General features: G+C 36.1%; 1 protein-coding gene across 14 annotated transcripts in view; it reads left to right on the top strand.

Moving 5' to 3' along the window:
• Positions 1 to 13,864, top strand: part of Srsf11 (serine and arginine rich splicing factor 11) — a 30,280-nt gene that overhangs the window by 954 nt on the left and 15,462 nt on the right. For 2 of the 14 annotated variants that reach the window (XM_048351573.1, XM_048351575.1), the window contains exons 1-3: positions 9,703 to 9,948; positions 11,465 to 11,598; positions 13,625 to 13,686. Coding sequence is in view for 9 of the 14 variants with exons in the window: in XM_048351566.1 (XP_048207523.1) it covers positions 7,849 to 8,045; positions 11,465 to 11,598 (331 nt within the window). In the remaining 5 variants the exon portion in view is untranslated. The other 12 variants (XM_048351576.1, XM_048351577.1, XM_048351566.1 and 9 more) reach the window with 11 other exon arrangements.

The raw sequence follows: 13,864 nt of genomic DNA on the forward strand, positions 1-13,864 counted from the left end.
GAGGTTAAATCTTGTCTCTCATGTGCCAGGCCTTAGGGTCTATCCTCAACGCGGGGCGGGAGCGGTCCAGGAGGAGGTGTCATAGAAAAGAGAGGACACTTTCATTCTACCCTGTACTTCTCTATTGCTGGAGATGATTTTTGTCTTGAAAGCACAGGCTCGGAGGTAGAGGCCTAATTCCCATCAAGATCACTGCGGATGTGAATAGTGTTTGTTGAAAGGCTAGGTCTTTGACAAATTTTGCACCACACACAGTTTTGCCTGTATAAGTTGCAGTACATAATTTGCATGTTTATTTGCAGTTTCAGATGTGGCTATGAATTGTTTTTTGTTAAAATCGTTAATGGAGGTTTGTGTAACTTTTTTAATGGAAAAATACATTTTCTTTTGGGTTGTGTATTTGCTTATTTTGCATCTATTCTTACTGCTCACCCTTTTTGAAGGGTGAGAGGAAGACTTCTAGGAAAGTTAATATTTGATTCAAATGTTTGATCTTATATTTCTATTTACTTTATGAAACAGCTTTGGGAAAATACCATTTTCATTTCCTTTCATAAAAAGGCTTTTAATATGTCAATATTTATCTCTTTAAAAAGTTGTAAAAAAATGTATCCTCAATGCAGTTAATGTCCTTGTTTTGTTGTTGCTTCTTATTTTCTTTATACAGTACTGAAAGAGGGATCTAAAGCCAGGGTAGTAATAAACAAATATTACTTATGTCACTTAAGAAAAAAATACTATGTTATTGAGATTTATTAGTCATTTTGCTATTCCCAGTGATTTTTTCCTGATCTTTTTTTTTTTTTTTTTTTTTTTTTTTTTTTTGGCCAGTCGTGGGCCTTGGACTCAGGGCCTGAGCACTGTCCCTGGCTTCTTCCCACTCAAGGCTAGCACTCTGCCACTTGACCCACAGCGCCGCTTCTGGCCATTTTCTGTATATGTGGTGCTGGGGAATCGAACCTAGGGCCTCGTGTATCCGAGGCAGGCACTCTTGCCACTAGGCTATATCCCCAGCCCTTTTTTCCTGATCTTTAACAACTAAAATTAAATTGCATAACACTGATCTCAATTGAATAAGTGTTATGAATTGGGAAATGTTAAATTAGTAGGGAAAATAGGTAGAATTGGGTGAATGTATGTAATATCAGCATAAATAACTTTAAAAATTCAGTTTGAGGGGTAAACATGTAGCTCAAGTGGTAGCGAGCACAAAACTCCAGAATCACCAAGATAAATAAATAAGTTTGAGTCAAAATGCAGGTTTTTATGTTCATTTGTGCCAGTACTGAACCCCCCTCCAAAAAAGCTCACAGCCCTGAATTCAAACCCCAGGACCCATACCGAAAACAAAAAAATGAATATTATCTCACTGTCTCTCATTCTCACAGAAAAGTACTAGAAATCACAGGACTAATTAGGGGCAGCACCTTTATGATACTTGAGAACAGACAGAAGCTGTCTCTTGGGATTGTTGGGGCTAGAATGTAAAACTTAAGTATGGCTTATTAAAATATGAAATGTAAAGTAAATGATTAACTTCTGAGTCATGTCTTGCCTGCAAGTGAAGTAAGAGAATGATGATATATGATGGAGCCTGGCTGGAGACAGCCATTTTTTTTCCAGAATGAGAAGGTTCCCCGCTCTTCCCACCCCCCGCCCCGCATAATACAGACCATCACACTAATCATTAGTGCTTCCCATTTTACAAGTCTAATTTTTTCCAAAATTATATGGCAGATTATAAGAGAAGACAGCACAACATTGGGGGAGGAGAGGCTTTGGAGTGAGATACCTACCTGGTTTGATTTAGTTTGGTTTGGTTTGTAATCCTTTCCTGCTCTACTGTTACCTGTTTTCTGCAAAACTGAAGCCCCATGCTTAACTTTTCTAAACGTTAATTTCATTGTTGAATAGGCATTGTAATAGCTAATCTTAGCATTTGTATGAATATTCACATTCATCACCACTAGGTGGGGCATCATTTCTCATAATTCAGGTAAGGAAATTAAAGCTAAAAGTAATGAGTCAATACTCATAATTATCTTAATTGGTAGTAGAACCCTTTCAGATTAACCCAGGACCTGTAGTATTAATCACACTAGTACCTTTGAGTGTTAGGAGGATTAAAGGCCAAGCATTCAGTTAATGTAATTCAGTCTTATTACTGGATTGCATAGACTCATTTTTTGTTGTTGTTTTGTTAGTCTTTAAAAGTAATTGTCCTTTATAAAGAGAACATTAACTTTACAGCATAGGAAAAAGAAGTTAAAGGTTAAATGGTGCAAATGTCTAATTCCTTAAGTTAGGAATACTTAATTCTTTAAAGTGCCTGCTGCTCATGCCGGTATTTCTAAACCACTCAGGTGCCTGAGATCTGAGGATCATGGAAACCACCCCTGTCAGGAAAGTTCCTGCGACTCTCTCTCTTAATTACCCACCATAGAGCTTGGAGTCAAGTGTTGAGAGTACTGGCTTTGGAGGAAAGACCTCAGGAACAGTGGCCCATCCCTAAATTGAAGCCCCATATGAGGAAAAAAAACAACACACCCTTTAAACTATCAAAGATACATAACTATACAAGATTTCTTTCCACTAGATTTTCATGTGCCTGCACATAACGTGTATGCACACACCAGTCCTGGGGCCTTGTACTTGGGGCCTGGTACTTGGGGCCTGAGGACTGTCCCTGAACTTTTTGGCCACAGCTAGCACTCAGCTCTCCTTCCAGCCTCGGTCTCAGGGCCTCATACTTGCTAGGCCGTTGTTCTACCTCTTAAGCCATGCTTACAGCCCTAGAAATGGTTATCTTAATGCTCAAATTACAGTTTTTTCCTTTATCAAAACAAAGCTGTGAAAAACAGGCACAATTTTTGTTTATAGTTTCAGGTATTCAAAGGTCTTACTAGAGAATCCCTGCTATTGGTAGGCAATATAAACAATACAAAAGACATATTAGGAATAAACTTGAGTGTTTTTGTATGTCCTGATGGGTGGTTCTGGAGTTTATGCCCATTTTTTTCTTTCAGTTTCCTAGTACTAGCACATCCATTAGCTTTTTCCCTTCACTTAAATGGAGGTGTAAAAGGAACAGGAGATTTACAATTTTATTATAAGATAGTCCTTATAGAATTATCTAAATTTATAGAAATATTGTAATCCTGCCTTATTTGTGTACTTATTGCATGGAATTATAACTAAATGCAGTAAAAAATGAATAATCAACCCAATTAACAAAAAATCAAATTTTAGGAACAAAAATTTGCAGTTCCCTGAACTCACTATGCAGCTTTTTGGTGTGAAGCTTCTTCCTGATTATTCTCTGTTGTGGTTGAGTCACTGTGTGATTTACATGTCCCCTTCCCTTTGGTGACAATAATGCCTTCCAAAAAGAAAACTAAGAATTAGTGTGCTTAATTTAAGCAATAAGGTGAAAATGTTAGATTTGTTGAAAGGCAGCACAGCTTTAGTGGAACTTTAGCAGTATATGGAGAAACATACTCAAACATCTACAATATTTGAGACAAAGAGAATGAAATATCTAGTTTTTGGTGAGCAATACTAGTATGTACAACAGTTTTTTAACAGTAGTCTATAGTCTGCTTTGTGTGATTTCATGTTATGGATGCTGTGGCCAACTATACATAGATTATAGGCAAATTTGAGTAATTTTATAATTCTTTATATATATTGAGCATTTGTGTTTTTTTCCTAATGGCAGTTTCTTTGGAACATATATCCTATGTCAAAGATCTACTGTGGCAAATAAAACACACCATAAATTTTACAGATACATGAGCAGCGATTTTATTTACTAGGTTTTTCCAGTTTCCCTATTTAGATATAAAGGAAAATTTTATCATTACATACTTGGAGATTTTTTTTTACCTCAACAAAATCCCTTTTTTAAATCTAACAAATATATTATTGTCTGTGCATGCATATCCTTATGTATGCCATAGCAATAAGCTATTTGCCTTATCAGGTTAAAAGACTAGGTGAAGCATTTGTACAGTTTTAGCACATTATGATACTCAGTAAATTTTTACCAAATGCTGACTTTAATTTAGTACAGTGTAGTAATATTGATCATTGGGTTCCATGGCACACACCTATAGGAAGTCCAGGTCCTAGGTTACATAGGAAGACCTCTCCTTAAAACATTGGACATTGGGAACACAAAAGTTAGTACATTGCCTTCAATGCCTTCAAAAGTTGCTTAATTAGGTAAGTCACTTACCTAATTAAATATATCCAGCTGCTTGTGCAGATATGCAGAATTCAAGTCAGTGAAGTTTCTCCCATCATTTCTATTTGTATGAACAAAAATACTAACAAACACAGTGTCTTGCATTACCAAGTAGGACCATGTTGTACATCAGATAGAATTGATATATATCTGTATCTGTGCTCATTTATGTAAAAAGCTTACATCTAAACACATAAGTTTGTTTAAAAACTTGAAACTTTGTAGAAAGGACTAAAACTTTCCTTTATAACCGGATTAGTATTTGATAATTTGCATTAAACTTTTGCAAGTATTCTTTTTTTTTCTCAAATTTTTATTATCAAACTGATGTACAGAGAGGTTACAGTATCATACGTTGGGCATTGGATACATTTCTTGTACTGTTTGTTGCTTTGGCAAGTATTCTTTAGACATACTTTTCTGGCAATATCAAGAATCAGATTAGCCTAGTGTGTTGAGGCTTATCTATAATCCTGACACTTGGGAAGCAGAGGCAAGTTTGAGGCCACCCTAGTCTACATACCAAACCCCTAGCTGAGGAAACAAACAACAAAAAAGACTTAGTTTAAATTTTCCTATCACTGTGGTAGTGGTGTTTCACGATCAAAGAGGGCCTTTAAGGGCTCTTTAAAGTACCAAGGGAAAACTGGTAAGTTTTTTAAAACTATCTCTTACCTTTGAACATCCAGGAAATCCTTGAGACATAATACATATTTGAATTGTGATTTATTTATTTATCCGTTTACCTGGGCTTGAATTCAAGATTCCCACAATTGTTCCATTTGCTTGCTTGACTGATGTTCTATTATTTGACCCAGATCTCCAACCTGGCTTTTTTACTGGTTATTTTGGAGATAAAGCTCAGGAGAGAAATTTTTTTTTTTTTTTCTGCCCTCTCCTGGCTTTGAACCTTGATTCTCCAGAACTGTTTTCTGAATAGCTCTGATTATGGGCATGAACCATCAGTCAGTGCCTGGCACTAAATTGTGATTTGGGGCCTTTGGATTATAGTGACTATGCCCCAGAATTGTAATTTTTTCTGTCTTTTTTATTGGAGATATAGTGAATATATATCTTGAGACATTCTGGATAATATGTTTCCAGATTCTGTACTTCTTATTGCCTTATTTAATTTGTAGCCTAAACAAATCAGAAGTGCTTGAAAGCTAGTTTTGATTTGAGTTTGTTTTGATGTTGTTTGCCTTTAGCTAAATATTTTCTGAGAGATACAGATAATAATGCACTTACCTTTTTAGACCTACAGGGATGTTCAAAATTAGCCAGTTCCAGGGCTGGGAGTGTGGCTTAGCGGTAGAGTGCTTGCACGAATCCCTGGGTTCAATTCCTCAGCACCACATAAACAGGAAAAAAAGCTGAAAATGGCGCTGTGGCTCAAGACGTAGAATGCTAGCCTTGAACAAAAAGAAAGCAGGGACATTGCTCAGGTCCTGAGTCCAAGCCCCAGGACTGGCAAAAAAAAAAAAAATTAGCCAATTCTACATTTGATTGGTTAGGAAAAAGGTAGATTCTTAAAAGTTAAGTCATCTGTTTTTAGATCACATGCTTTAGGAGGGCTTGTTACTTTGGCAGTCTTCTCTTTAAATTCACTTTTGCTTTATGATTTGAAACTAAAATATTTTAAAAATCTACTTGAATATAGGGGTTTTTTCATGTCATGTTTCTCCATATTCAAATACCATCTATGAGTATGTTCAGTAAGTTATTCTATTGTTTCCTGATTAAAGATTTTAATTACAGAATTATTTTTCTTAAGTTTGAATGTGTTGAAATACCATGCATACAGAAAATGTAGAACTACATAAAATGTTTCTGTGTACTATGTACACAGTGTGTTTGGTAACATTAAAGAAAATGAGGCAGGCAAAATTAACTCTGCCCTTTTGGGTTTTATTTTTTGGTCCCTTTATAAAATATTGTAGCGAATGTGGCATATTGTAAGCACTACTACTATTGAAAGTATTGAATTGGTAAAAATCCATAACTAAAAATTCCATGTCTAATGCAAAATGAGAAAATAAATATCTAACGTTTATATTCACAAACTGTCTAGTGAGTCAAACTAGACAAGTCATTTTACAAACCTATATTGTAATCTTGCACAAATTGTACCTTTGAATTTATGCCAAGAAGTATTCACTAATGTATATATATCATAAGGCCTTAGTTTTAGCCTAAAAAATACTGAGGCAAACTGTTTTACAATAAATGATACTACCATTAAGAGTGTTTTGTACATATATTAAATATACAGTACTCATATTTTGGCAGACGTGGTTTATTCTGCAATGGTAAAGAGAATGCATGCCAATAACAAGTACATGCAGTCCCTGTCATGAGGTAGAGGAATTGCTATTTGTACAAATTAGTGAGGGAAGCCTATGCACAGTGTCAGTTTAATAAAATGGGAGAAAGAAGTTATTACCTTGTATAAAGGTTCAAAGAAATTAAAGTTTTGAGGAACTGCTTAATTGGTTAACAATGAATGCAGTTTACAGAATGCTTTAGATGATGTTGAAAAAATAAGGGAGAAAATAAGGGTGGCACTGCCTAAGAAGTATTGTACTCATAACCTTACTTATGGAGTTGTAACTGTGTTGTACAACTACGTCATAGTAATAATAAACTTTATTCTATGCATGCAAAGCAGCTTTTCCTCTAGAAATTGATCATATACTTGAATATCCTTACGTACTGTAAAATGTGCTTGTAAAGAATACTGTGATGAGCTGGGAATGTGGCTTAGCGGTAGAATGCTTGCCTAGCATGCATAAAGCCCTGGGTTTGATTCCTCAGCACCACATAAACAGCAAAGACTGGGAGTGGTGCTGTGGCTCAAGAGGTAGAGTGCTAGCTTTGAGCAAACGAGCAAAAAGAAGGGACAGTGCTCAGGCCCTGAAATTAAAAAAAGAATACTGTGAAATAAAAATTTAATTTATAGAGTAGTAATGTTAAACTGTATCTTTTCTAAATCTTTTAGAATCAAAGCAAATTAGTAACAAATCTAATGCTACAATAGTTTCTGTAAAGACTTGAGGAAATTGTATGGTAGCTGTGGCTGAAAAGATAAACTTGGTAGCTGGGTGGATGTAAATTAGAAAAAGTCATTCCTATGCAGTTCTCTCTGAGGAAATATGGTCAGTAATTAATAGGATAGTTGCCAAAGTGTGTAAAGTTTTTGCAGTGGGATGAATGCGTGCTTTAAAGAAAAATGAGAACTAAAAACCCAAAGGGCACAGCGTAAACTGCTGCGTTCCTTTCTTTAGCTGCCGACCACCAGCCGGGCCTGCGTTGGGCGGAGCTAACGCTGACGCTGACGCGCCGCGAGGCATTGTGGGCGCCGGCCTGTGAGGGAGGTGGTTGACGGCGGGGTGGGCCGTTTGTGCTCTCGTGGTCTCGAACTCGCGCGCGCACTCCTCTCCCCCCCCCACCCCCGGTGTGGCGGGGCGAAGGAACGGTGGCGGCGGCAGCTGGACAGCAGTAGCGGACACCTGGCCTCCCCCGCGACCCGGTTCCTCTCCCCCCTCTCACTGTTTGTTGTGTGTTTGATGTGTTAAAGCAGGAGCGAGAATTCGAGCAGCGCCATGAGCAACACCACCGTCGTCCCCAGCACTGCGGGCCCCGGTCCCAGCGGCGGGCCCGGCGGCGGAGGTGGCGGCGGAGGCGGCGGCACCGAGGTAATCCAGGTGACGAATGTCTCCCCGAGCGCTAGCTCTGAGCAGATGCGGACTCTCTTCGGTTTCCTAGGCAAGATCGACGAACTGCGCCTCTTCCCGCCGGAGTGAGTATCGTCCACCATCACCGTTTCCGCTAACGCCACCAAGTCTGGGCCTAGCCGCCACTCAGGCCCCGCGGCGGCTTCCGGGCCCGGAAGCTGTTGTTGACTGGTGCTCGCCTGGTGCTCGCGAGTTCGTAGGAAACAATTTAAGGAAAGGGGAAGCTCACCGGGGTAGGGCCGCTACTTTGGCAGTTAGGTGACACTGCCACTTAATTTTGGGATTTTTTGTTGTTCCCGTATTCCTCTTAAATTATGCCTGCTTGTGGTGGTTTTCTTTTTGACATTTTACGCATTTTGCATATAGATTATTAGTTTGAAAACCAAAAAGAATCAAGTATCCTAGACTTTTCAGTCTGGAAGAAAGGTAACAAAACTGCCATATCTCTGTACATTTGGTGTTAAAATTTGTTTACTTATTGTAGATGGATGCTGTTCGGTGATTTTGGCCTATGGAAGATAGCCTAAAACCAATTTTTGGTTAATCCAGTGAGCCTGAATAATTAATACTATTGGTATAGGTAATGTCAAAAATGAGAAATAGCATACTCCTTATATCTCTGTCTGTTTAATGTGTAGAATTTTATCTCCTTGGGAAGTAATTTGATAATTTGCATTGCAGCATACAACTTTATTCATATTAAAAATACATTCATTGCCAAGTATTAAGTAAATGGATTATCTTAAAAGCAGTTGTGAAGTAAAGGTATGAAAAATACTAGAACAAACATCTAAAATACTAGTTATATGCTCTTTGGGAAAATGTAGTGGAAAAGTGAAATTTTAAATATTATTGTTAGTAAACCTCTCTTAATTTCTAAATAGGATATTGAAATCCTCAAATTTACTGTTAAAGTGCATGTAATCAACCTTGGTACATTTCAACTCAAAATAATAGATAAAAATTGTTCATAATGAGTTATTTCTTAAATATTAGTATATTTCATTATTTTTACTTAATATTTTCACATTAGTGTTTCCAAGTTAGTAGTTGTGTTTAATTTTGGAGAAAACATGTGGAAAGTAGATTTTCATAAAAATAGAAGAGAATCGGCGATATTTTCGTTATTTCTATGCATGAAAGTTACTAAAGGTTCCTTTAGAGTTGTTTTTTTAATGTTTTGTTTATTCTCTAAAGATGACTTTTATAATTGCAAAGAGTAGTATAAGGAAAACTTCATTTCTTTTTCTTTTTTTTTTTTTTTGCCAGTCCCAAGGCTTGAACTCAGAGCCTAAGTGCTGTTCCTGAGATTGTTTTACTCAAAGTTAGCACTCTGCTACTTGTGCCACAGTGCCTTCTGACTTGTTCTGAGTAGTTTATTGGAGATAAGAGAACTTAGGGAGTTTTCTGCTGGGCTGGCTTTGATCCCAAATCCTCATATCTCATCCTCCTGAGTAGATAGGATTACAGGCATGAGCCACCAGTGCCCAGCATGAAGAACTGTTTATTACTAGGTTCATTCCTGTCATCCCAGCTACTGGGAAGTCCATAGGTTCCAGGCCAGACTGGACAAAAACATATTTGAAAAGGGACTTAAAAAAAAATGACACTGGCTCACAAGCAATAGAGTGCCTACCTAATGAACATGAATCTGAGCTCAAAACCAGTACTGTCAAAAAAAATTACTATGTGTACATATGCCTTATATATAATATATAGTTCAAGAACTTTATTTTTTGTCTTTTAATCTGATGATAGTATTTAAGAATTGTGCAGTGCAAATATATTAAGCATTGTGTTTAAGAAAAATGTATGTTGGAAGAGATGTTTTTATAACTATAATTCACATTATATGTTATGTATGTATGTATGCCTTATCCTTTCAGAAACATTTAACAGTAAGCCCATGACAAATTGGCTTAAATTCCTTGTGGATAAATTGTCAGTTTCACTTTGAACCTGAAGTAGGTAGGATCTCTTTTTTTTCCTTTAGGAAAATTTGTGTACATTCTAAATGGGTATGAATACTAAAAGTATATATACAATTTAAAAAATTTACCCTAATATATATATTTCATATAACCAGATTACCTACTCAATCTAAATACAGTTGACATGTTGTCTGGAAGGAGGATAGACTTAGTGCTTTGCCCACCAGAGATACTGGTTTCTTTCATAGGAAGTAGAGAACCTGGATCTTTATACACAAAGATGATCTTAATGTGTAGCCAGAAATTGAGTGGTTTTAGTTGCAATAGGGCACTGGTTTTTCAAATAACTTTTGGGTGTGTGGTTGGGAAGCAGCCTCTGTCTTTTATTTAATCTGGTTTTTGTTTTGCTGGTCCTGGGGCTTGAACATGGGACCTGGGCATTGTCCCTGAACTTGTTTTGCTCAAGGCTACATTCTGAATGCTTTATTGGAGTCTGCAGGACTTTTCTGTCTGGACTGGCTTTTGCAATCCTCAGATTTCAGCCTCCTGACTAACTAGGATGCCCAGCTATCTTTTACACTTTCAAAAAGCCTACCTAGTCCTTGTAGCTTGCATCCTACTTGTTTTTCTTTTGTCTGAAAAAACCAATTTGCTGAAGGGAAAGGCTCTTTCATTCAAGGAAATAGTAGGGAGGGGTGCTGTTTAATAACTTAAAGCACTCCATATATGCTTAAGTTTTTTTCTATGAAAGTGCTAGTGCTAGAAAGCCTCAGTTGTTTAAATTGGCTATGAGCTCTTAAGCATAGCTGAAAGAGGCATGGCTTTCAGCATATGGAACTGCATTTATTAAGGAGACCAAGAAAACTGGCTGACCATCAAATAGCTGCTTTATCTCCCTGTATCCTTTTATTCTTAAAATGTCAGTTTTACTCTGAGAAATTATAATGAAAAGTTTCTAAGCTGAAACTACTTGTTTATAAAAATAAATGGCATGCCAAGGTACTCAGGAGGCTGAGACTGAGGATCAGGGTTCAAAGCCAGCCAAGGCAAAAATAACTCTGGTGAGACTCCTATTTCCAATTAACCACTCAACAACCAAAGTAGAGCTGTGGCTCAAAGTGGTAGAACACTATCCTTGAGCAAAAGAACTCAAGGACAGCGCCCAGGCCCAGAGTTTAAGCCCTGTGACCAAATAAATAAATAAATGGCATTAGGTTTGTGGGTGTGGATCAGTGTATAGAGCATTTATTTGCCTGACCCTGGGTTTGATCCTTAGAACCACCACATGCCAAAAAAAATAAATAACATTCTCGGAAACATTGATATTTTTATTGTTTCATTTGGTTGAAAACATGGTACATTATGAATTAAAATAGTGATTACGGGCTTTTATATTGCATTAGCTGTTAGGTTCATACATTAATGTTTAATGCACAAGTTAAAATATATATGTACCTCTATGTTAACTTTTTTTTTCAGGCTGCAAGTATTATACATTTATTTTTTAGCTGGTAAGATTTTTCTCATGTCACCATTTTGTTTTTGCTTTTTAGTGATTCACCTTTGCCAGTCTCATCTCGTGTCTGCTTTGTTAAATTCCATGATCCAGACTCAGCAGTTGTGGCACAGCATCTGACAAATACTGTATTCGTTGACAGAGCTTTGATAGTCGTACCATATGCAGAAGGTTTGTGCTTTGTTTAACTACCTATATGGGCATCATAAGATGACCATCTACCTCAGTGTAGTTATAGAATGAGCATTAGTAGCATGTTAAAATCTTAAGTTATTAACATTTTGAAACCCTTGTTATACTGCAGTCCATATAGCTCTTTGCTTGCAGTATTTTTTAATTCTAAAAATTAGAAATCCGATATATTTAACTTTTACTTTTCTTTAAAACATGTTTAAGTTCATTAGCACCATATCCCTAATTTTGACTCCCTATCTACTTAATTTAATGTTAAGTTTTATTTTAAAAGTCATTGAAGGTAAATGGTTCACTCCATAACACCTAACAGAAACCTTCAAATAAATGCATGGGATGTTTTTGTTTTAAATAAATGAGTAGGCTACTTTTATTTCTTCAGTACTAACTTCCTGTTGATAATTTGGGGCCAAAAAAAAAAAAAAAACTCCCTCTTTGTGTATCAGTATACCAAGGGTTGCAATGGATTTTTTTCCCCTTTTTTTGGTGGAAATTGAAGATTTCCTGTAGCTTAGGTGCCAGATGGGCACTGGGTGTTTTATTTTTATGCCAGATTTTCTTGTTCATTCTTGTTATATTTTCTAGAATATCTCTAAATAATAAATTCTTCTCTCTGTTATTTGTGTGTGTGATTTTTGTAGTGGAGAAGGCAAATGCAAAACCCTTCCAGATGACTGAAAAACAGTGGGTCCTCTGCAGCTACAGGGGATTCTAGACATTAACTAAAGGCCAGCAAGCACTCAAGCCCCCCCAAGTGTTTTCCTGGTGTAACAATTTGTTAACTACATTTCTCTCTTTTTACATTTTAGGCTGTTAAAGTAATTTGACAGAAAAAAAATGCAGGTTTTTTGGACCTATAAATGCCACTGTGACGAGACAGCACTATTATGCCATTTTGTAAAATTTTCTAAGGCATATTTTATAATTAGTTTGTTCCCAGTGTACTACTACTTGATTTGCTTTTTGGTAACTATAAATTTTTATCAAATCATTAACATGATAAAAAAAAAAGTTACTGGATTTTAAGTTTAAAAACTAATAAATATACTGACCAGAATTTACCTGCCTTACCCTTGCTTTAGTAAACTGGTCAGTGGAAACAGTCTTGTTAATTGTTGAATTTACATGCGATCTTTGAATATAAATGTTAAGACTTGCACCATACATTGTAAGAATTGTGGAATGTCTCAAAAAAAATTACCTTTGGTTTTCTAAAGAGATTAAAGTATATTCAAGGTGGGTTAAGGCATGCTATATCTGTACATCTGTACATCTGTCTCCATAATATTAAAGTGTTTGAGCCCAATATTACAGTTTTTATAGATACTTGATTTTTGAGTTTGTGTATACTTGGGTTCAGCAATTTCTTTTATGTTAGTCTGCCTGCTGTATGGTAAGACTTAACCACCAACAAAAAGTTTACAGAATTCAAATTCAAGATGAGAAAAATATACAGCTCTCAAAACAAAGGTCATATAATGTAATTTACAAATGTTATAGTTAATCTTTAATTTTAAATGAATTCTTATTGGCTAAGTGTTATCATTTTCAAGCCTGGGCCATAGTACAGTATATCATAACTGGCTTTTATAAGTAATTTTAGACCACAGTCATTTTTGTAGATTATTCTTGAAAGTGAAGTTTGAGGGATTATATATAGAATTGATAGAAATATTTAGCTTAGAAATTTATATTTGTTGTACTTATTTGTAGTATGATAATGCTATATTAATGTTACCTCCTCAAGTAATGATGTATTCAATCCTTTTGTCACCATTCACTCTGGTTTTAGCTCTTACACTTACTTAGGTGTTGGTTATGCTCAGTGTTTAGAACAATAGACACAAAGTATACGGTAAGGTATAGTTTTAATTGGTAAGAATGAGATAGCTAGATTTTGAAGGGACTCTTAATAGTAATGGATTTGGGGGATATCTAGGTTCCTTGGTTAATGTTTGTTTCTTTTGTCTGTTTCTTTTTCTTTCATTTCTACACATTCATGCAGTATTTCATGGTTCTATCAAAGCAGCAGTAAAAAAAATACTCTTGACGCATGAAAATTAACTGGTGAGGGGCCTCATTGCTATTTTTAAATTGTAGTTTTATTTTTAAATAGTCTTTTTTAAATCAGAGGATCAGATGCATGACTTTTTTTTAAATGGATGCAGATCTTCTATCAGGTGTTTCACAATAAATTCAAGAGGATTTTAGTTTGCCAGAAATGTTGCAAATGCACTAATTTGAG

Source organism: Perognathus longimembris, chromosome 7 (genome assembly GCF_023159225.1).
Source record: "Perognathus longimembris pacificus isolate PPM17 chromosome 7, ASM2315922v1, whole genome shotgun sequence".
In the NCBI taxonomy this organism is placed as follows: Eukaryota; Metazoa; Chordata; class Mammalia; order Rodentia; family Heteromyidae; genus Perognathus; species Perognathus longimembris.